Source organism: Orbicella franksi, chromosome 15 (assembly GCF_964199315.1).
Source record: "Orbicella franksi chromosome 15, jaOrbFran1.1, whole genome shotgun sequence".
Classification (NCBI taxonomy): Eukaryota; Metazoa; Cnidaria; class Anthozoa; order Scleractinia; family Merulinidae; genus Orbicella; species Orbicella franksi.
The window spans coordinates 249,066-272,958 of NC_138159.1; the positions used below are offsets into that span (position 1 = coordinate 249,066).

The 23,893-nt window shown below is 35.3% G+C and overlaps 1 protein-coding gene across 1 annotated transcript in view; it reads right to left on the reverse strand.

The window, feature by feature from the left end:
• LOC145469461 (phospholipid-transporting ATPase ABCA3-like) overlaps positions 1-23,893 on the reverse strand; it is a 39,181-nt gene that overhangs the window by 9,839 nt on the left and 5,449 nt on the right. The window contains exons 6-31 of the mRNA XM_081453186.1: positions 23,506-23,632; positions 21,839-21,950; positions 20,973-21,083; positions 19,753-19,896; positions 19,174-19,265; positions 17,757-17,870; positions 16,583-16,783; positions 15,934-16,048; positions 15,464-15,484; positions 14,140-14,262; positions 13,118-13,399; positions 12,321-12,439; positions 11,821-11,967; positions 11,266-11,355; positions 9,556-9,740; positions 8,934-9,039; positions 6,296-6,381; positions 5,477-5,766; positions 4,404-4,598; positions 3,681-3,766; positions 2,241-2,460; positions 1,723-1,848; positions 1,529-1,645; positions 917-1,087; positions 549-659; positions 208-305 (exon numbers count right to left, since the gene is read on the reverse strand). Of these exons, the coding sequence (XP_081309312.1) occupies positions 208-305; positions 549-659; positions 917-1,087; positions 1,529-1,645; positions 1,723-1,848; positions 2,241-2,460; positions 3,681-3,766; positions 4,404-4,598; positions 5,477-5,766; positions 6,296-6,381; positions 8,934-9,039; positions 9,556-9,740; positions 11,266-11,355; positions 11,821-11,967; positions 12,321-12,439; positions 13,118-13,399; positions 14,140-14,262; positions 15,464-15,484; positions 15,934-16,048; positions 16,583-16,783; positions 17,757-17,870; positions 19,174-19,265; positions 19,753-19,896; positions 20,973-21,083; positions 21,839-21,950; positions 23,506-23,632 (3,589 nt within the window). The remainder of the gene's footprint in view (positions 1-207; positions 306-548; positions 660-916; positions 1,088-1,528; positions 1,646-1,722; positions 1,849-2,240; positions 2,461-3,680; positions 3,767-4,403; positions 4,599-5,476; positions 5,767-6,295; positions 6,382-8,933; positions 9,040-9,555; positions 9,741-11,265; positions 11,356-11,820; positions 11,968-12,320; positions 12,440-13,117; positions 13,400-14,139; positions 14,263-15,463; positions 15,485-15,933; positions 16,049-16,582; positions 16,784-17,756; positions 17,871-19,173; positions 19,266-19,752; positions 19,897-20,972; positions 21,084-21,838; positions 21,951-23,505; positions 23,633-23,893) is intronic.

The window sequence follows — 23,893 nt, forward strand, 5'->3', positions numbered from 1 at the left end:
GTGAAACTGAGGAACAATCAATCTTTAAGAAATAAACTACGGTTAAAGAAATATCTTTCCGAGCTGTTGATGTTGATGAAGATGACGACGATAACGACGAGGAAAAGGAGAAGGATGAGAAGAGCTGAAACAGAAGAACAGCTGGTACTAGGGGCTTGTGGCAGACATCGCTACCTTTATCAAACCTGAAAACGTAAGCAAACTTACGAATATGTCGGTAAGAACAAGCTGACATAGTGAACTGTATCAGCTTTTTCTTTGGTATCCTCGTTGCCTTTCAGTATGGTTACTGCGATGAGAAATGCCTGAAAGATGAATTGGAAAAATATATGATATAAACAACAGCTCTATGAGGTTGACTCAAATTGGCTCGATACGGTCTAGCTACCAGAACATGCAGACACAGTCGCACAGTTCACTCAAGCTATGATTTAACTCTAACTAGTCCAGTTCTAACCCTCTCTGTCACGCACTACGCTTAGCGTTGTGTACCAGAGAGAGGGCCAGTTCTAGAACTGGACTAACTTGTAACATAAATGTCATCTTACCAGGCTCACAACGGACAGAAGAAAAACTGTCATGGCATAGGCTATGAGGGGGTTCTTGAACATAAATGATATCAGGTAGACAAATGGCAGCATACACAATCCCAAGAGCAGCTAAAAATAAAAGACAAAAAACATCAAAAGAATGCACTACTGAAGCCACAGACTGTATGTTATTATCACTATTTAAAGAAAACTTAATTCAAAGGGTCAAAAGCAAACACAAACACTGAGGTTGAAAAAGTTCGTCCAACACAGGATAGGCAAAGAAAAAGACAGGTTTTCCTTTTCAAGTGTCAAAAAATAATTTAAAACCACAATAGCAAATACAGCGTCACTACAATAGCATATTGAACAGTTATAATACTTACCAGTAACAAAACAATAGCACCCAAATCATTCTTCAACGAATCTACTTGAAAGGCTGCAAACATTATAATTATCCCAACCATAGGAAGCAAATAATTGATGAAATCCCATGAATAAGTAGCCAGCCAAAAACTAACAGCATCCACTCCACTCACAAACTGAAGATGTTTTGCCTGCAGAAATAACAGGAAGCATTAATATGTCTTCAATGAAGTACACCTGCTGTATGAATACAAGCTTAGAAGTCATGCACATTACGAAAGTAACGAGCAGAAAGACTTGACCACAAATATCTTTCAAAGGTACATGTTGGGTTCTGTGGTGTTCTTTTTGGGAAGGGATACAGGTTTGGAGGTTGGCAGCGAGTGTATATAAACTGGTAAGCTGCGAAGTCAGTTTTTGTCAGTATTCTTTCTTGAAACACTTTTAATCGGCGACTGATGAAACTGACCTTAACAGCTGTGAACAAACGAGTTGTGATGGATTCTTATCACTGGCCCTGAGTAGTTTATTAAACATTAATATACAAACTTCTCTAAGACACGAGAAGGAGAACTTTGAAGCTTTAAAAAATAAAGTAGCTACAAGAGGACAAGGCTAAAACAGTTACAAACCTTTGAGCTTCTCTCTTTGACTAAAAATGGTACAAAGCTGGCGCAGAGAAAAGCCACAGCAAAAGCTAAAAGTATGGCCAGGAAGAATGAACTAAAGTCATCTGAATTCCTCCGATTCTGCAAAAGATAGCAATTTTTTTCAATTAAACCTAAGACCTCACTCCGTTAATTAAATGTCAAACAAGACGTTATACCCGTTCTTCTTGAGTGAGTGGCAGTGGGTGATTTATGGTTTCAATGTAGTAAGAGTCATCTCCCATCTCATACGCAAGCATAAAGTTCAACAGAGCACTCAGAGAGGCTGGCAGCGTATGGAGGCCCTACAAAAACAACAGAGATTTTTTACAATTTCAATTCCACTGTACCTTAATTTTTGGAGTTCAACGATGAAAACCGTCAAAGTACTACTCGATTATTTGCTGCAACTGAAATACGAAAGGGTTAGGTTGCGCTTACGTTTGTTAGCGGATGAATCCTCTTTACGGTGTGAATCGAAAAACACGATGTAAACAAGCTTACAGTCACGGGTTACCGATGTGATGTATGAAAGTGGAATGTGTGTGTTTTTTTTATGAATGTTTTGCAGACCTTCACCATCAGCAGGTCATAATTTAGGCCAAGGCTCCCCTTATGTTCTGCTCCTGTCAAATGATAGCCCAAGTCGAGAACAGAAATTAAAATAGTAATTGGGTGAACAAGGAAGGAGACTCACTCTATTACTGAACCACAAAGTAGTATTCATATTTCCGTCATTATCAGGATCATCTTTACTTGAAACAAAAGTGAACCCTACGACATGTTTGGTGAAGTAATCAGCATCATTGCTATCTTCCAACACATATTCCAAAAAGAAAGTGCTTGAATCATTCAGATTGGTCTGATCACAGCTCAAGGTGTTCACACAGCCGCCTGTACTGCTACTTGGCGTAGAACTAAAACAAGAAGAAGAATCAAATAAAACTGGAACCAAATTTAGGAAGGTAAAATGACTTACAACAAGCAAAGCAAAATGCACCTTTCGTGCACTCTGATTCGCGATCTCCTTTGCCATTCTGCTTTAAGCAAAATAAATGGCTTCTGTTTTGTGTGACAGAGTCACAGAGATCGCGTTAGAGGCAGTTTGGTTTCAAAAGCAAGTCTGTGTTATCAGCTATCGCCGGGTTTAATAATGTTCATAAGTAGCTTTTCTAATTGTGTCACTAGCTCATAAAATTGCTAAAATGGGCAACACAATGTTGTTTACTGTCGAGGAATAAGATTATTAGAGTAACTACACGACAATGGTTAATAACTTTTCAAAAATTTCAACCTTGGTTTCAGATACTTTCCAGTCCAGTAAAACATCAGAATATACTTTTAAAAATGGACGAGTAACCACCAATGACAATTGAATCCGACAATAACTCAAAACCATTACCCAGACAATATTCTATTCTTTTATGAACCCCATTTTAGCATTTTATTTCCTCTCAAGTATCTTTCTGTTCTTATTGTAATTTTTTCTACTTCACACTTTTTACCGTATATATTTCAACGATCGCGTTCCTTATTCACTATTTGTCAAAAATTGCAGACTGGCAATCGAAAGATCGTAATTTTTAACTACTTTAACCAGAGAACGTTTTTAAATGTTAATTATCAGAATATAATATTATCTTAAAACATTTCTTCAATTATGTTTTACTCCTGCCAGATATTATGTTCTCTGTTTGGTTTGACTAATCTCGGTTTCATTGCTGATTACTGAAGTGCCATGGTTTAAAAAAAGAGTACGTTACATTTTCCATTAAACAACAATTATGAAATCAAGTGGAATTTAAGACTTCTTGCAACATCTGGTTCAGGGTTCAGTTCCAAAAGGAATGTTTCAATTACAATAATTTCATTTAAACACAAGAAAAATGTTCAAAACTTTGTGCTTTTGATACTTTGGTCCATATTACTACTAAAAAGAAATTTCCTGATTAAAACTGCCCTGATGTCTCCTTCCACTAAGCTGCTTCAGTTTATTGTGGAGAGAGGAGCGAGAAATATTGTAAGTAATAAATCTGATACCATTGGGATGTATGCAACTGAAGAAACAGTTATAAAAAGACAGAAATAGGTTTAACCTGTAGCTATAGGACTTGAAAAGGTATCCCGTCATAGTTACCTTGATCGAAGGCAGTCAGAGCAAACATTATAACCAAAGTTTTCGTTTTCTTTACAAGAGTCAGCAGACAGCTTTCCTGTAATAAACTAGAAAAAGGAAATTATTCATAAAATTAGAACAGATTTTATATAGGAATTGTTAAATTGTATATGCTGTAATTGATGCAAACTGAAAGTATCGAGCTGTGGTACCTAGTTAGTGACCATTGTTTGTATGACAGAACAAGTACATAACTTGAATAATGTCAAAAGCTCGAACATTAGTCTATAATGGTTTATAGTAACAATTATTGTCATGACATTTATAGTGGATATATATATACATTTTTTTCTCGATTTTGTAACGTATGTAATCCGTATTGTGAGTGACGCAAGTAACTGTTTTTTCTTATATATATATAAGTAAAGAGTGGAGTATTGCACTGTTAGTAGCGTAACTATCTCACATTGTAAGTAAGTACTGTAAGTGTTGTATTGTAAGTAGAGCATAGTATTGTTTAGTAGCGTAAGTATCGCACATTGTAATTAAGTTCTGTAAGTGTTTTTATATTAAGTAGCGTACTGTTGTAGTGGCGTAAGTAGCTTGTAATTCAAAGTGATGTGAATAAAAAAAAAATATATATATATATATTTATTGTTAGTCACTAATTTTCCTTCAAGGATAGACACTGTGGACAAAAGAAATAAAACAAATTACAAAACAAGCAAGGACTCAACAACTTACATTTTTCTGACACTTGGCATTCAGAATGAGGAACTCGTAATTGCAGCATTTTTCCTTCTGGCTTTCATCTTTGTATAGATACTTTTTTCCTTTTACCAATATGTTGTCTCCTTGGTTACCTTTCTTAATGGCATCCACGTCTGACACTACATCCTTCAAGTCCACCTTCACTTCTTTCAGATATTTGTTTGCTTCCTATAAGGTGGGTAAGAATAGTGTAAATTAACAGCCAACAGTATAGTAAGGGAACTGTCTAAAGATAGTACCATTTTTTCAACCTCACATAAGTGAAAAGCTCTCCTCAGTATCACCAGCTCTTTCATGAGACGTTAGAACATTGTATAGTCCTACTTGTATAATCAAACATTTCTCATGATATACCGGTCACTGCACATAGTAATTTTGAACACTGAGCTCCAAGTTCAAATAGATAACGACTAGATGGACACAAAATGCAATATACATAGTATGCTTGGTGGACTGCTGACCATGAAGGGGCTCCATCTTAACACGTAGTTATGGATAATCATTAACCTTGCTGCATTACTGTCCAAATCGAAATATTTTCCCCTTCAATATTGTTTTTTTGGCTCTATATTATGAATAAATTTTAACACTCAATTATGCACGATGTAGACTGCACCCAGTTTCCTCTATGAAATGTAAATGTAGCTAGTGTATCGTAATTGTACATATTGTAATTTTATAAACTTATTTTAATATTCCATATCCATCGTATTTTATTTATTCATTTATTCATTTTCTCGAAGATATTAGCAATTTCGCTATTTTATATTCGAGGTGAAATAAAGGTTATTGTATTTTGTGGTAATATGTTCAAGATAACATATCTGGACAAAAGGTGGCCATCACGATTGTGACTTTCAACTGAGTGAAAACGTAAAAGAATTGAATTGACCGATCTACACTGAAAACAAACATCTGAACAAGACTCAACCCAAAACAAATTTTGGGCCTGTTTTGTTGAATATCACGATGCATTAGGGAACATCGCATAGAGGAAATGGTTATTTGGATTGAATACCATGTCATTTACTCCTTATTTGACTTACATCAAAGAGTTTTTTCTTTGCACTGGTAGAAGCGTTCAAACGGAAGTCAGCAAAAAACCCAGTGTTTGGAACGTTCTTAATGCTAAGATGGGACAGCGTTAACACACGTGGAGGTTCATCCGTGTTTGGTTCCTGAAGAGTCTTAATGAGCAGCAATCCAAGCAGCACCATCAACAGTGGTAGAATTATCTGCGTTAAAACCAGTTTTTTCTCACGTTTGGAGTTCAGAAATCTCTTAATAAGCATGGCCTTGTACTGCTGCCACTTCAGGCTCAAACCTGTCTTTAATTCTGAAAATATATATTAAACAAGAGCAGAAATTTATTTTCACTAACTTATAAATCAAGACCAAACAAAACAAGTTAAGACAATATGATGGCACTTGCAAAAGTAAGCCCATATGTGACATTAAGTATTGGTAAGTTGCTGAACTGTACGCTGTTTAATGCGTAACACCAACAAAACGATATGCTTTGTCGTTTTCAATTATTTTCAGCAAGGTTTTGGCAAGGAGAAGATTTTTGTATAGGTGGAATACAACTGTAATAAACTAATATATTTATGAAGGTCATCCTAAAGAGCATGAACACTTCTTAATGATGGTTTTAAAATTTAGTGCGGTTTTCCTTATTTCTTTTGCAATGTCCTACACATATATTTTGCTTCATGTTCGCAGGAAATGATTGCAAGTATCCCAGTTCCTGTCAAGATTCCCGTAGAAACAGCATTTATAAGCTACCGAATTTCCAAACAATTGGAATTCTGGTTTTAACATGAAGCATTCTGCAAAGTAATACCTAAGTGAAAAAATTGAAATACCTCCAATTGCCTGTTTCTCTGCCCCAGGCTCCAAGAGATTTGAAGCTGATGCATATTGTTGCCCAAGATGCTCTTGGTCAACAGCTCTACAGGAAAACAAAAGGTTCATCTCTGTTGGTCTAACTTCAAATTGATCTCGTTAACAGTGTGATTAGCCGAAACCAGTTTGCAATATGCCATTTACGAATTCCCTTTGTCTCAATTTCAAATCAAGCCCTGCAGGAGCAAAACTTTTTATGCAAAATGCACTTTAATCATACCTTCATTTTGCGCAAATGAAACTTTCCACAAAGGAATTACCTCAGAATATTAGCTTTTTTATTTGCTTTAAGATATACATCCACTGATAATGAAGAAAAAAATGTTAATGAACCATGGACTTATTCATTTTTGAAGTTAATAGGACACAAGAATGAAGTTCTTATTACATACGTAACTGTGAAAAAAGGTGTCACATTAACACAATTTTTGTAATGTAAAATAACCAAATCTACCGGAGTAAGACAAGGATGCCCACTTTCTCCATACTTGTTCATACTAGCCGCAGAACTTATGTCTATGAAAATCCGTCAATCCAGCGTTGTCAAGGGAATTTCAATATTTGAAAGGGAAATTAAAATTAGTCAATTTGCAGATAATACCAACCTGCTGTGTTTCGACCTCTCTTCGGTGGAAAAAGGATTACAAATCGCAGTGGATTTTAGCGAAATCTCTGGTCTTAGGCTCAATTTAGAGAAAACTAAAGCTATGTGGCTGGGGAAGTGGTCAGGCAATAAAAACAAACCGTTACATTTAAAATGGGTTAGTAATCCGACCAGAATTCTAGGTATTTCGAGGAAATAATGAAATGAATTTCAACCTTAAGATAGATAAATCGCAAACAAACTTGGATATATGGAAGTCAAGAGATCTCACACTATTTGAGAAAGTGATGATAACCAAGGCGCTTGGAGTATCATCTCTTATATAACCAGCTTCAAATATCAATGTTCCAAAAGATATTATAAGTAACGTTAAAGGTAGGCTCTTTAGATTCATCTGGAAAAATAAAAGGGACAAAATAAGAAGGGAAGGACTATATCAGGATTATGAGAAGGGCGGGCTGCGTATGACGGATATAGAAACAATGATCAAAGCGCTGAGATTAGCATGGATACCAAGACTCATACGGAAGGGCCATCCCTAGTAGAAATTTGTACCAGACTATTTTTTTAAGAAATATGGGGGCCTCCATTTTCTCCTATCATGTAATTACGATGTAAAGCACTTTGAAAATGTACCCTCTATTTATAAGGACATTCTGTTGTTCTTTCATGAATTGAAGGCTCTTCACGGATGCCATCATGGACGAGATACAATTCTATTTAACAATAAGGAAATCCGCATTGACGGTAAACCTTTTTTCTGGAAGGAATGGTTCGAGAAAGGTATTAGAACGATTAAAGATCTTTTAGATAAAAATGGAAATGTCCTATCATTTCCTGTTTTTCAGTTGAAATATTCACTCCAAAAAAACTACCTTTCCTCACTTTTACCAAGTTATTTCTGCTATTCCAGGTCACCTCCTAACTAAGGCGAAAACTAATGAATTCAGTGCTGAAATGATAAACAATGAGGACCCGGAGTCCTTTCACTTAGATGAAAACGTAGTTATTAATTTACTGCGAGCTAAATCCAAAGACTTCTACTGGCTAATTGTTGATAAGAAGTATAAAGAAAACCAAACTGGTGCAAAGAGATGGAATCAAACCGTTCCTATGGACAAAACAACTGGACGAATATATTCAAATCGGTACAAAAGACTTGTAGAGAAAATAGAATTACGGAATTTCATTTTAAATTCATTCATAGAATTGTAGTGACTAAAAAGGAACTTTTTAGGTTTAAATAGTATTTGTATATATTGTGGGGATCTGGATTCTATAGACCATACCTTTTCAGAGTGCCAATTTACAAAGTCCTTTACTCAAGAAATATTACAATGGTTTAATACAGAGAATAACTCTGAATTTAATCTAAACATTGAAGATCTTCTTGTTTTTGGTACTTTTCCAAGTTCAAGTACCTTGATAAAAAAAAAACTGAACTACACCCTCCTCTTTCTGCGGTATTATATTTATAAGAAAAAACTCCAGAATGACTCACCATTTCTATTACTTTCCGACTTTATCAGCAAAGTTAAATATAAGTAAAAACTTGAAAAAATTATTTAATATTCCTAAAAGCTCCTCCACCTGCTGTTCTTTAGATTTAATATAATTGTAATGTAAGTATGATTGTACAGAAAGATTTGTTGTATGTTATTGTAAAAATAGGCTTAGAATAAGTGATGTAATAAGTGTTGTAAGTGTAAGAAATGATTATTAAAACAACAACAACAACAACAACAACAAAACAAATTAGTTTAATTTGGAATGTTGTGTCAAAACCCCTTTTGGCATTGTCAGGATCATATCTTAATTATGGTTCACTAAGAGGACCAATGGCAATGCTTTGTTGATTTCTTGTTCAGTTATCTAAAACTAAAATTTGTTATTAGAAGTAAATTAATTAAAAGCAAATTAAAGTACTAATTAGAAATATATTCAAAAGTTAATCCATTTATTTTACATTATAAAATATTTCTGATGATACTTACAGGTCATGTAGAGTTTTCTCAGCACCTTCTCCAACTTTCATGAAAACCTCCTCTAGAGTTGTCACAGAAACGCCAAAACTTGTTATTCCATATTCCTCCAGTTTATCTACATTGCAAAGAAATGTGTACATATTGTTTTTTCAATACCAACAAAATTACATGGAAGGAAGGAGGATTGAGCGTCGGTTGAAACTTTGCAACACAAAAGAGTTATTAGATGTAAAAGTGTCTTGATCCACATGGCTATACTACATTAAGGGGAATCTACCTGTCTGAACATCATTAAGTGCACAAAAGATCATTACACGTGTATCCATCGATTATGAGTTGCTGTCCTTTTTGCCCCATATCACTGCTAAAGAGTAATACTGATTCAAACTTCCTTGAACGTCTCCATCTGTTGTGGGGGATGGGTGGAAGGGGAAATATTGCTTTTGCTCTTGCAATTTTATGTACCTTGCTTTCCACTTAACTTAGAAACTTACAATTAAAAAAAAACTCAACAATTACTTCCTTGGTACTGAAGACAACGTAATTTAACTTATGAACATCAGTCTATAGACGCAAATCTGGACCTGCCTACGGCTGATCAGTTATTTAAGAACATTCACTATTTACTTACTTTCCAGTTCATAGAAGAGAGCCTCAAAGCTTTGTGAACTTTCACTACTGAGAACAAATTGGATTTCTGCACCAACACAACTGATGATTTCTGCTGTTGGTACATGGCGCTTGACAAGGTTTGTAATGGCCTCTTGGTCGTAGCTTTCCTTTTTAACTAATGTCAAATGATATCCTACACCATACCTACAAAATCATAACATTTCATGGTTATATATACTGAACTATATAAATACGCTAGGGATCAATGTTCCTCAACCACTAAGTTTCTCCACAAACTACTTGGCAAATCTTATCTCGGGTCTCCATAGCATAAAGTGACTACGAGTATCCCCTTGTATGGCATGCTAGTCATTTTTTGCAGGTTGCCCCGACAATTTACCACTCCCCACTTCTACTCCCACATGTGTGCAGAGGAACACTGCAAAAAAGGACTGGCTTTGCCCAGGATGTCAACATCCCAAACAGAAATCTAATCATCAGTGTACCAGGTCCTACACTTTACTCTGTTGTAACCCAGTGTAAAAATGTCTGCAATGAGCAGTTTTTTTTAAGAACAAGTAGAGGAAAATAGTTTCCCCTCATCAGTTATGCACCCAAAGAAATGCATCATGCACATGTAAGACCATTGTTATGGTCATCGAAAAGAGTCCAAAAATAATGGTATGAAATAAACTAAAAAATAAAATAAAGCAATAATAATAATAATAATAATGTGTTTTCAGTAAAAAAATATCATAAAAAAACAAATAAAAAAATGTGTTTTCAGTGAATCTGGTAACACCTTTACAGGGCATGTGTGTAATGTGGTGTGCAAATGTGTACACCAAAACCAGCTCCATCCTGCATACATCATGTTATGCAAAAACTAAACAACTGATAAACTCGCTAACAACTTCCATGTCTAAAATTCAACCTACATGTATGCGATCAAAAGAAAGAAAGTGAAATTAAAAAAAAAAAATTATGACTTAGAAAAACATTTAATATCTTCTGCACAACATGGTAGAAATAACAAATTGAATGTGGTTTAGCGTGGTCTGTACTCTTATTGACAACGAGTATGTGTCATCACAGTGGTCAAAATGTTGTGGACTCACGAGGCACAGCCAAGCGAGTCCACAACAAATTTTCACCACTGTGATGACGCGTACTCATTGTCGATAAGAGTACAGACCAAGCTAAACTACATTCGATTTGTTTTTTACCACAATATCAAAGATAACAAAAGAAATCTTTGTCAAGATTTGTTGACAAAATTTTGAAAACACCAACTCGGACTTGAAAGTGCATGTGTTGCACCATGTAAATGAGCTACTTCTATGCGTCAGACTTTCCTTTCAAAAACTTTTGCAAACTCACTCAACATGCAGAAAAAATAAGAAAAAAAAATGTTTGGGAAAAGAGTAATGACGTGTACTCGTTGTCAATAAAAGTACAGACCATGCTAAACCACATTTTGATTTGTTTTTCACCACAATATCAACATCAAAGAAAATGTTTTTTTCAGACCGCGAGCCAAAAAAGGCATTGCGTGACACATTGACGCAAGCAGCATGGTATGGACTCTTATTGACAAAGGCAAATTAGCCAATCAGATTGCGAGATTAGCAGCAATTGTGGTAAAATATTCTTTGAGAAGTGTGAAAAATTCACAAAACTAGTTAAAAACATACTAACAATTCCAGACTTTATAGCAACTTTATCTCACCTGCCCTTCAGAAAAAGAGAACTACCACAACAACGTAATTGTCCATCAGCCATTATGGCAATCCGATCTCCAAGTAAGTCTGCTTCATCCCTGCAAAATAATAATGTCATAATAATGAGTACAGAGATTTTATCTAATTCAACAACCTTTTTCATTCCTGAAATTTCTACATACAGACAGAGAGACAGACATAAAGACAGACAGACAGACAGACAGACATCAAGCCTCACTTCAAGATTAATATTTTGTAGCATATCTACATAACATCGGAAATGTTCATATTAAAGAAAGATAATATTTCCTTTTACTTGATGATCAAAATGATTTATGCAGAATTTTGTGCATTGAAGCCAAGAAAGTACCACTTAACATCATTTCGATCAGGAAAAACTACATTTACATTTTTTTAAAAATTTCTTTACTTAAAGCATAAAAATTTGCATATTAAGTGATTTACCAATAATTTAAACTAGTTTTGTCTAAGGCCTTGTCAGTTGATCACAAATGTTAATGACATTTTTCCTGATTATAAAATCATGATAAAATAATGCGTACATAAAATGTGTGGTCAGAATAATAGTTCTTCCTGCTTTGTGCTTCAAGAGAAGGTCCCATGTCCCTCTTCTAGCATATGGGTCCATTCCTGAGGTGGGCTCATCCAAGAAGACAATTTCAGAGCCTCCAATAAGTGCTATAGCACAACTGTGAATAAAATAACACATTTATTTACTAATCTAAAGAACATAACTACTCACAGCTGAGTAATATTTATTATATTTTGTGCAAAAAAAGTCATTACTAAAACATTATAAGCTGTTTTGTTTTAAGAATACAACCTCAGTTCAACACAAAAATTAGCAATAGATCTTGTTGTCTTTACAGGACTCAAAAAAAAAAAACAAAAAAAACAAAAAAAAAAACATTTACATCTCTATTCCTTATCTGAACAATGTATTCCAGGCTATATCTGAACAGCTACATCATTCAACATCTATACCAGGGTTTTTTTACTTTGCTTACTTCATCATGTATCAGCAACTACATGTAAGTAACACCTTAATTTCCTTTTCATTCCTCCAGATAGCTTGGATGACTGACTGTTGGTCTTGTCCACAAGATTGATGTCACTTATCATCTGGCTCACCTCCTGCCTGGCTTCTTGGCCGAACTTGCCCTGTAAATGCAACACAGAGGCATCACTATGTAGGGACTACAAATAATTTAGGAAGATGGAAATTTGCGAAGGGTTACTGAATTAATAAAATCAATAAATACACTGTAACAGCCAGAAATGAGAGATTCTAAACCCTTTTTAGCCACTATCAATCAAAATGCAATTCTAACTTTTCATCAGATATCAGAATGAATACTGCACTCTTTTCTACAAACTTTTGCTCCTGTTACAACTTTATTTCTCAGCTTTCTTGTCTTTTTTTGACTGAAAAGATACATGTATAACAAAAACTCACCACAGAGTCTATTTTCAAACACCTCACAATTCATCAAAAAATGCTCAATCGACATGATATTTTTAACACTGCTGCAGTTTTATTGTATCATGTATTATTTCAGTTTTTATTATTAATAGTTTTTATAATTGTAGATTTTATTCTAGATGTCAATAGCGAATTGTAAAGAATTATTACCTCCAAAAATCCACCTTAAGGAAGTAGTAACAAAGTATGTATGTTTAAGGAAATTTAATAAAACACTGTGTCTTATTACACAATCTACTTACTGGTACAAGGGGATTTGAATTAATTTACCACTTTTACCAATGATGCAGATGAGTGTAATAGTAATAATAAACGTAGTGACCCAAGGATGCAATTATCATCAGGTTGTGTCATACCTTTAAGTTAATAAAGAAGTCAAGGTGTTCTTTTACTGTTAGACGGTCAAACAGTACATTGTGTTGGGGGCAGAGTCCCAGGCTGTCTCGAATAGCATCCATTTCAGTAATAATACTCTTTCCATCAATGTGTGCAGAGCCAGAGGAAGGTGGGAACAAGCCTGTTAGCATTGATATCGTTGTTGTCTTTCCTGCTCCATTGTGTCCCAGAAGAGCAGTTATCTGGCCTTTGAAAATGTTAAGTGAAAGTTCATCCACAGCAACTTTGGATCCAGTGGACCCCTGAGGGATAAAACAGTGAAAGAAACAGATTGAGCAAGCTTGTTAAGTTTAGTGGAACTGAACAAAAAGACATGTGCTTTTGACATCCAAAGGTAGATTACTGGTACAATGTATGTGAGAAAACCTCAAGGATCTTTCTGAAATATACATAGTTTACATAATATACAATTTAGAGGGTAGTCATAACTAACCAAGGCATCATACCACCTGGACATGTTTATGTTTTAACATTTCCTTTGTCATGCGATACTCAAATAAAATTAATAACAGTATGCAAGAATTCATCATACAACTCAAAAGCAAACTGTTTCTAAAACCATCTGTTTATGACATCACATGCGCCATGCATGCAACATCAAATCAAACCTTAGATGGGGGGGGGGGGGGGGGAAGCATAATTTTACATAGCCTGCCCCAAACACTTGACCCAAACCCTCACTATTAAAACATTACAAACTACAGCGAAGATGTTCACTTTGCTCCAAGTAAAAGAAAAGGACAGGTGGTTGCATAAACTCTTTAAATATTTGCGAATCATATAAATTTGTTTATTTCATAACTATACATTCATTGTATAATTCATTATCTCAGCATTTTCATTTCTATTCTCAATCAGGCTTGGGAGGCCTGATGTGGATGCAAACAAGGAAGTGAAATGACAAGCCACCTAATATGAGTTACTTGATCAGTTTTAAACCTAGCAGAGAAATACAGGGGTTTATATCACAATAATTACTTACCTTGAAAACTTTCCTGAGGCCTTTGATTGATACACCTATGGGTAACTCTGGTTCCTCCTCAACATCAGAACTTTTTACCCCACCATCATCATCAGCCCCAGTTATCACTAATGTGTTCATCTCCTGAGCATGAAATAACAATTATATAACTTTCCATATCAATAAGAGATTGTTGGAAAACAAGTCAGAGTTATCTTAGTCAATTTACCAAATAAAAATTAGTTAACCAAAAAGATTGAAAAAATGTGCAACACATATAATTACCAACAAAACATTGCAGGTAACTTCGTGAATGAAAGTACATTATCTTATTATTATGGCTTGCACTATACTTTGTTGCTGGTAAAACGTGTGCTCTTCATTAGCTAATTCCAGGGCATTATTCTCCTGTCATGCTCGACGGGCCTATTATGGGCCTCCAAAAAAAAACAAAGCAAGCTTATTTACCCAAAAAGTACAGCCTTAACCAGAAAATCTCAAACTGGGCTTGTCCTATTGACTCAGGGCTCGAAATTAAAAAAATCCTTTAGTCACCATTTGGTGACTAAGTGGTAAAAAACAGACGCCAAGTGCAATTTTTTAGTTGCAGATAGAAGAGACGCAATCCGTAGGCATAAATACACGACATACTCAATGCTCAAGGGTTTGCAATGCATTATAGGGTGATTTCAAACAGGGGCAGCCATTTCAAAGTTTCCCGATGTGAGAGGATCGTTAACTTTAGTTTGCCTTAAAATAAGGAAACTGCTGAATCAAATATGGCGACCCAGTTGGCAATCTAAGAATTGTGGCTTTGGTTTAGTCTATCTATACGAATAAATCCTGCCTTAAGCTTTCATCTACAAGTAATGTCGTTTCCTTTTGAGGTTAAAGGTTGACTGAAGAAAAGGTAAGTCACCCACTGGTGACCAGTTCTTAATATCTGGTTGCCAACACCTGATTTTTGGTCACATTGGCGACCAGTGAGTTACAATTTTGAGCCCTGTGACCTCACTATCACTTGGTCAATATGGCCAAGTCTCAGTTGAGATTTTCCGGTAAAGACCTCACTCATTTAAAAAGTGTTTAGTATCAACCTTTTAATTTAAGTAATTAAGTGCACTAACTGAAAGTATCATTATCCAAACATCTAACATTACTTATGAAATGCTTTGAATCAGAGCCAAAAAGATGTAGTGATCAATGCAGTCGCAGTAGTATGATAAATTATGTGACACATGCTGTAATAGAACTACATGTGTATGTGGTTCTGTCACTAACTTAGTAAGCTCCAGCATATATAATGTAAGATATAATGTGCCATGTAAATATTGAAAAAGCCTACCTGACACCCACGCTTATCTAGCTGAAAACAAAAACAAAAAGGTTCAATATAAATTAAAATGAATCCTTCACCCAACTGACACTAACTGAAACTTGTAACTTTGGCTATACTGTCATGACAGTAGGTTAAAAAAATATGGATTTAATAAGTATACCTTACACCAAGGATTCCCACAATGAGGGTAATCAACTTTTGCTTATCTGCGAGTGTTTCCTCTAAACACAGTGGAATCCCAGTTTTGCAAAGCCTGAAATTTTTTGGACCTCTTAATGACTGAAATAATCTTTTCCTACAATTCAAAAAAGTTAGGAGGAGTTTACTCTTGATTTCTCAAACCTCTCCAGTTTTCGGAGCAATTCTGTAGGTTGGCATTCAGCCGAAAGCCTATTTTAACTTAACTTTTTCAGCCAGAGAATGTTTTAATTGTGTTAATATACTGGTATCTTGATTAAGTAATGCTTGATACTTACTGGGTTAACAGCGCAAATTTTCTGATGATGGTGGCCTGTCCAATAGGATAGTAAGAATGGGAAATAAAATGGTTTGGGAATTCCAAACTCTCCAGGAAACACTGCTTCAACATACCTGATGAAAGAAGCCAACAGTCTTGATCTTAATTGTATAACAATCACAATGCTTTCTTGAAAATTTTTATTGATATCAGGTTATTAATAATTTGAAATACAAAATTAAAACTGATAGTAATTTTGAGACTGGTTTTGTTGAGGACAAGAAGACATGAAGAAACTAACACCAGCCCTCCCCTTTTCTTTTGTCACAAAGTATCTTGGGGAAAATAAATGCACAAGGCTTGTTTTGCCCACCATAATTATTGCTTTGCTTGTTTATGGCTTATGTGACTGTGCAACCTTGCCTTCTCCCTTCCACAGCTGGTAACAGTTTCCTACACAGTAAAAGGCAAGGGCTGTTATCTTCAACACCCTTGTATAATGGTTATGGATGAAAGTGCCTGTTATTGACACAATTCACCCACAAGCAGCAGCTTTGTTACAGGTTAGGCAAGGCAAGAGGTGACTCAAAACTTGGTGGTACATGTATGGTCACTAGCTTTGCTGTCGCATTTGTGTAAACTTTCGGTTTACATTAAACAGTACCCACCAAGTGACAGTTGCATAAATTGCACTTTGTGCCAAGAGCATGTAAAACACCCATGCCATATTGAAGTTTTCGTCAGGAGAAGGGAAACCAGATACATCATTCCATGAAATTCCAACTCTTTGAGTCTCAAATTGTGCAAATAATTTAGCAGCAATCCCCATGCAGGTGTTGGGTAAAAGGCATGCCCCAGCCTTCTGTGATCTGAAAAAAATCATTATCATTACTTACACTGTATTGCTGTAGCTTACTATTAGATATTTGTCGCAGTTAGTTTTTGATCTGAGCTAATTTTTGATTTCAAAGTATTTAATAATGTGGTTTGTTTTCTTTAAGTTAGTTACGAAGTCAAAGAAAACTAACCACATAAAGTTGAAATAAAAAATTAACAGATAAAAAATAAACGACAACATATACTGTATTCAATCTTTTCAAGATACAGTAATTTTTGCTCAGCCTACTAAACATACATAATAGTTTAGATAAACTGAACTTCCAGGACTTCCAAGTTGGGCAGGAAATTTAATTCAACCGGCTTGTTTCTTATTTAAAAATGCACAAAGGCACAAAGATTACCTATGTATAATTATACATGTATATATATATATTTATTTAATATCTGTTTTAAATTGTTACAGTTATTGTACTGATAACCTAATAACCGGTTTTCAACATAATTTTGTTATTATTACTTTTTTTTTATCTGATTGTTTGGGAAAGGGAAAACTTGTAATTGTTGCTACTAAACTGCTTGCTGACTGCAAGCTATTTAGGTTGAGTTCATATCAACAAAATCGAACCCCTGGTTTAAAATTTAAATTTGCTCTGCAATAAGATTTTGAAGAGCTGTATCCAGTTTGGCAACTCACTTGTCTGACTATATTTTTCTTGCTCATGTATGCCAATAAACATTAATATGGGAATTGTTTCCTACCAGCTACAGAGTAATTTAGCTCTTCTTGTTATTTGATTGTGTAAAGTTGAAACCAAATCTTGTCAACACTCAAATGGAACTTGGAAAAATACCCTTGTATTTTTTGAAAGGACAACTGTGTTGCAATACTGCCAAATTGCATGCAAAAGAACATCTGTTTGAAAGGGTATTTCACTGGAAGAAGCACTTTTATCCTTCCTTAAGAGCTCATATATTTATCTACTAGTTTAATTGACAATATACCTGGTTAAAGCTCTGTACTTTTTGTTCTCAAAAATTACAAAATATGGCACCAACGTTGCAATCCAAATTAAGGCACCCAGAAGCATGCCAAGAACAGGGCGGGAAAAGAACACGCTGAAAAAATGAAAAAACAAACACATACAGCAATGCTAAACTCTCCTCACACACCACAGGAAGCTACACGTATGTCAAAAAAAGAATTATCCTTGTACTTAAAAAATACATCACTATATTTAAAGAGAAAGCCAGATCAGCCTTAGCTGGTTTTCATATGGGTCCTCTAAATTTAAGCTGTCCTCGCTACAAGAGATGCACAGAAGGTGGCTGGACATTTACCGTAAGAAATATCCAAGAATGGAACAAGCAAAATGTCGATCTTAAGCGTAGTCTAAGCACAAAGCATTTTAAAGGATCACTTTTTAAATCAAATTTAAAAAATCAATTTACTACTCAATCATTTATTAGTATATAGCAGTTTTACATTTTTACTGCTTAGATATTGCAAATTCGTCATATTTATAGGATGTACATGGTGATTTTAATTAATTAATTTTTTTGTGTTTATTTTGAGGGCCATTAGTTAATCAGTTTTGTTACTGTCAAATGTTACCCTCTCCAATAAAGTCTACTTACTTACTTACTTACTTACTTACTTTCTTAAGCTTGGTCAAATTGGAATTTGGAAGATGTCGGTTTTTGTGGAGGGAGCAAAACCGGAAAGCCTGGAGAAAAACCTTAAGAGCAAGGCAAGAACCAACAACAAACTTGTTTACCCACATATGGTCCCGGGCTGGAATCGAACCCAATCTGGTGGGAGGCAAGTGCTCTCACCACTGTGCCATCCCTGCTCCCCAAAACTTCCTTTAACAAATGCAAAATAAGTTTACATGTACACGTAAAAGGTGAATTGTTTAACATGACACAAGCATGTTTTTCTTTGCCCCATGCTTGTGTTATGTTGATCAATTCACCTTTCACATTTGAGTACCGAGCTTACAATTCACCATCTTTGTTCACTTATCACTACTCAGGATAAGTCACCTTGCTCTTCATAAGTTCTCATAGCTTAGTGGATAAAGCGCCCGCCCAGTGTTTGGAAGGTCATGGGTTTGATTCCTGTTGGGGACTCAGATTTTTTCTTTGTCCCACGCTTGTGTCATGTTGATCAATTCACCTTTCACATTTCAGAACAAAGCTTAAAATTTACCATCTTTGTTCACTTATAAGTTTACATGTACATTTCATCACTGTTAAATGTGCTATGTGAATAATTATCATGTGTGATATACTGACTGACTGTACAACTGAATACTGTAGCTAGCTGACAATTATATAATATTTGTACCCGTACATGAATGTATCCTACTTTAACAAGAAGCTTAGAGCCATAATCTTCCCACTAGACAATTATAATTACCTGACACAGAAGGAGAATAAAATGCTAGCAATAATGTAGAGGATGAACAGAATTAAGATAACACTTGCATCAGAATACTTATATACCAGGACCTGAAAATGAAACAATCAAACTAGTAAGAGCAGGTATAAATACCCAGGTACATGTTACGAATCACTAACATTCTAAAATCAGTTGTTAACATTCCCCCAAGGGCGGGAGAGAAGGATGGGGGTGCTTGTCGTACCTATTAGGGGTTAAAAAACCAGATTTGGTACCTCCTAGGGCATTGAGCCTCAAAAAGTCCACACGGGGGAGCTTTCACAGTTCCTTTTAATTACAGTATTGAGCCAAAAAGTCAGTGTATGTTGCTTTAGAATTGATACCTCTTACGGGGTGAAAAAATTTCAAGCCACACCCACAAAACAGGATCTTGGTACCTCTTTCAGAATTTCCAACAACACCCCATCCTTTTTACATACGGAAGTCCCCCTCTGAGAAACATTCTTCCAAATGAAAACAAAATAAAACAAACAATGAACAATATATTATATCGATCAAGAAAAACACCTTGCTACCAACAACAATACGGAACTTTACCTTTAGTACAATGACCATCACGACAACAGAAATGAGCAGGAACAGTAGATTTTTAATGAACCATGCACACCAGTGGATCCAGTTAGCCAGTCCCATCATCTTCATTGATTCTTTCAAACGATTCTGTTTCTCCAAAACTAGTTCCTAAATATAAAAAAGCCAATTCAGTCAAATAGTTATAATATTGTGTCTCAATCAAAGGATATAATAATATTAATAATTAGTTATTTCATAAGTTAATTTTAATGATGATCATACTTCACTTTCAATATATATATAGTTACATGTAAATTATAATAATGGATTAAATTAAAAAAAATCAGGGCTTCAACGGGATTCGAACCCGTGACCTCCACGATACCGGTGCGATGCTCTCATTTCACTCACGGGAAGATATGAACTCAATTAATTGACCTCGCTCCCAATGTGTGGCTTCATAGCTCAGTTGGTAGAGCATCGCACCGGTATCGCGGAGGTCACGGGTTCGAATCCTGTTGAAGCCCTGATTTTTTTTCAGGCTTCTTCTTTCCAGTTGCTTAAATTGGAAAATTTACTGCGATGATCATACTTCACTTTCATCTACTACCGCAGTTCAAATATGAATTATTTCATATATACTTCACATCATTTCACTCACGGGAAGATATGAACTCAATTAATTGACCTCGCTCCCAATGTGTGGCTTCATAGCTCAGTTGGTAGAGCATCACACCGGTATCGCAGAGGTCACGGATTCGAATCCCGTTGAAGCCCTGATTTTTTTTCAGGCTTCTTCTTTCCAGTTGCTTAAATTGGAAAATTTACTGCGATGATCATACTTCACTTTCATCTACTACTGCAGTTCAAATATGAATTATTTCATATATACTTCACATCATTTCACTCACGGGAAGATATGAACTCAATTAATTGACCTCGCTCCCAATGTGTGGCTTCATAGCTCAGTTGGTAGAGCATCGCACCGGTATCGCAGAGGTCACGGATTCGAATCCCGTTGAAGCCCTGATTTTTTTCAGGCTTCTTCTTTCCAGTTGCTTAAATTGGAAAATTTACTGCGATGATCATACTTCACTTTCATCTACTACCGCAGTTCAAATATGAATTATTTCATATATACTTCACACATATATATTGTAACATAAGTTCTCCTCTGACAGTTATTATAATTACGTATTCCACTGGAATTTAAAATAGATGGTAAAACTAAACTCTTAACATACCTTGATAATCGTCATAGCTGAATACATGAAGCCTAACATGACTAAGAGTGGCATCATAAGAGAAATCATATCCATGGCCAAATTTGTTTTATAAGATGGGAAAGGAAATTGCTACAAGAAAGAAAAAAAAATAGAGATGAATATATGAACCACTGCACAAATCTCTTTGGGCTCCTAATGGAGGGATATCCAGCCCAGGAGTCAAGCACACCTATTAAGTGAGCATGTTGACTGAAACAAAAATGGGCTCACTGGGCTCATTAGCTCAATGAAACCTCTTAAAGCCTAACTTGCTCATAGCTGCTGATGCTGAACTCTGGTTAGTGTAGCATGAAGTGACTAGGAGTATTTCTAGCCCCTGCCCCACCCTGGATGTGATGCTAGTCCATCATGGGTTGCCCCCCAGCAATCAGTGAGATTGCCCCAACAAATTGCCAGTACCAATTTGTACTCCTGGGTGGAAAAAGGCATTGCGAGAGCGAAGTGTCTTGCCCAAGAACATAACAATGACCAGCCTGCTGACACGCAACTTGGATTCCAGCACTCTTACCATCAGGCCAATGTGCTATCACAAAAATTACAAGTTACTTTGAACACTGAGTATTGGCTTGCAAGGACTGAACGTTTCCGGAAGGGTCACTTTCCAGTTTTATTGGTAAGGCCTTAATATGGAATTCTGAAAGGTTTAAAGATTGACACTACCAAATCATCATTATCAAAAAAAAAATTCCATTAGGATTTTTTTTCAGGTCAGGTAGGTGAACTTGCCGGGATTTTGACTGGCCGAAACCCCTCAGCTGGGCTAAATCCTTAGTTTATGACAGGCAAGTGTGAGAGGTACCGCTAATTGTTTTTTTTTTACTTACATGCGTTTCCACTGGAATAAGATGTGAAGCGTTTCTTTGGGTTTGCAATTGTATGATAGCCATATCCATCGCATACTGTAATTTCATGAAGTTTCCATCTCTATATTGATTGCTGCAAAGATTTTCACAAAATATTCATTCAAATTATGCTGTAAAACAAAGCAATATTATAAAATTGTACTGTTCCTTACTGTACATCTAATTAAGCATTTAATTTGTAATAATTATTCAATCGTTATTATTATCATTATTGTTAGTATTGTTATTATCATTAGTAGTAGTAACAGCATAAAAGCAAAGACAAGTAAGATTCCATAATTAGTAGAATGTTTATAGTAGAGAGTAATTTTCTTTTGCTTTTTTTTATTATGCATGTACAATCGATGACACAAACCAAAAATACTTTTGTTACATTTCCGTGACATTTTAAACAAGTCATTCCAATTTTCATCTCTTATGCAATTTCATTCATTTCTGGAAACTGCATTTTGCTTCCTTTTTTAATGACTTTTTAATAGTCTTGCACTGTAAATAATTATCATATAAAGTTTTAGTGAAGAATTTGAATGCGCTCAATAAAGAATTGTTATAATATATGCTTTTAATTTCTTAAAAATTCTTCTTCTTCTTATTAACATAATTATTATTATTATTATTATTATTATTATTATTATTATTATTATTATTATTATTATTATTATTATTATTATTTACCACACACAAAAGTGCACACAATCCCATTCAGGTCTCTCAGCATGTGGTTCACAAATGAGTTAATCAAAGACATGATCATTAAGTATCACACAACCTTTGTCTTGCACATTAAAACAATTCTGTAAAGCAATCTCCCATCACACTGACTTATACTTGATTATCAGTTGTGTACATGTTCATCAGGATGTATACAGCCACAGTAGCATTTTACTTTAGCACTAAAAAGGGACAAGTGACACTACCTGAAAAATAACTGCCATCCGCGGTCACATAACTTCACAAATAAAACCCGCGTGGAAACATAGTGTATAACACTCATGATGCCAGAATACATGCGTCTTACATGTTGGGTTCTTTCATAAGGAAAACCACTCAACATTTGTGTGTTAACCTGTATGCAATGTATCATTCACCTAATATATAGAAGACATGAATGTTAAGTAATCTACGCATGCGCTTAGAGCAAATTGGTTTTGTTCTAAAGAGAATAGTACCACAAGGAGAGCAAGGGGTTACCTGAAACAAATATATTATGTAGCTTTGCGATGTTCACACCCAACTGGTGTAGATAGAACATGTTTTACCTAGAGTACACATGTGCCTTTCCTACCCTACCCCGACCACTTCCTTGCCTCTAGACTAATTAATTAATTGAAATTAATTAATTAAACAAACATTAAAGTTTACACCTTAGTGCCACAGCGACATAGCGCCTTGATGGCAGGCAGCCCCCAAACACCATCCCAATAGTGCACTCTTCACTAAAAAGTGAATCCCAGCTGGCAAAATAACCTTTTTCAAACTGCCACACTTTTCTCCATCCCCAAGGTGGCTGTTGTGGAGAGGTTGGACTGTATATACATGTATATGCCATTTTAGGGGGTAGGGTAGCAGTTCTTAAAGACATATGACCATGCAATTGCAAGTAATAACAGCAAGAAAACCATGCTTACTATGTCACAGGTCCATCAGACGTGAAAGCTGGATAAGTTGAGTCCGTTGACCAATAGCCCTCAAGGCGAATGGCATATCGAACTTTCTTGGGAATTTTATTCTTTTCATCAATGTAAAATTCAATGGCTAAATATAGAAAGAAAATGCACTACAATAAACCAATGCTTTAAAAGTAAATCAACATCACACAAGGTGTGCATTGTTACGATATCCTTAATTTGAAGTAAATAAAGAACAAGGTTTCAAGGGGGCAGGCCAAAGAATAGTTTTAAAAATATGAAGTAGGTAAGTATTTTTTTATCATACATGGATGTTTTAAGTTAATGGGCTTAGACAACTTTGTGAGAGGTTAAGGGTCGGCTTATAAAAGTGGAGGAACTTAATTAT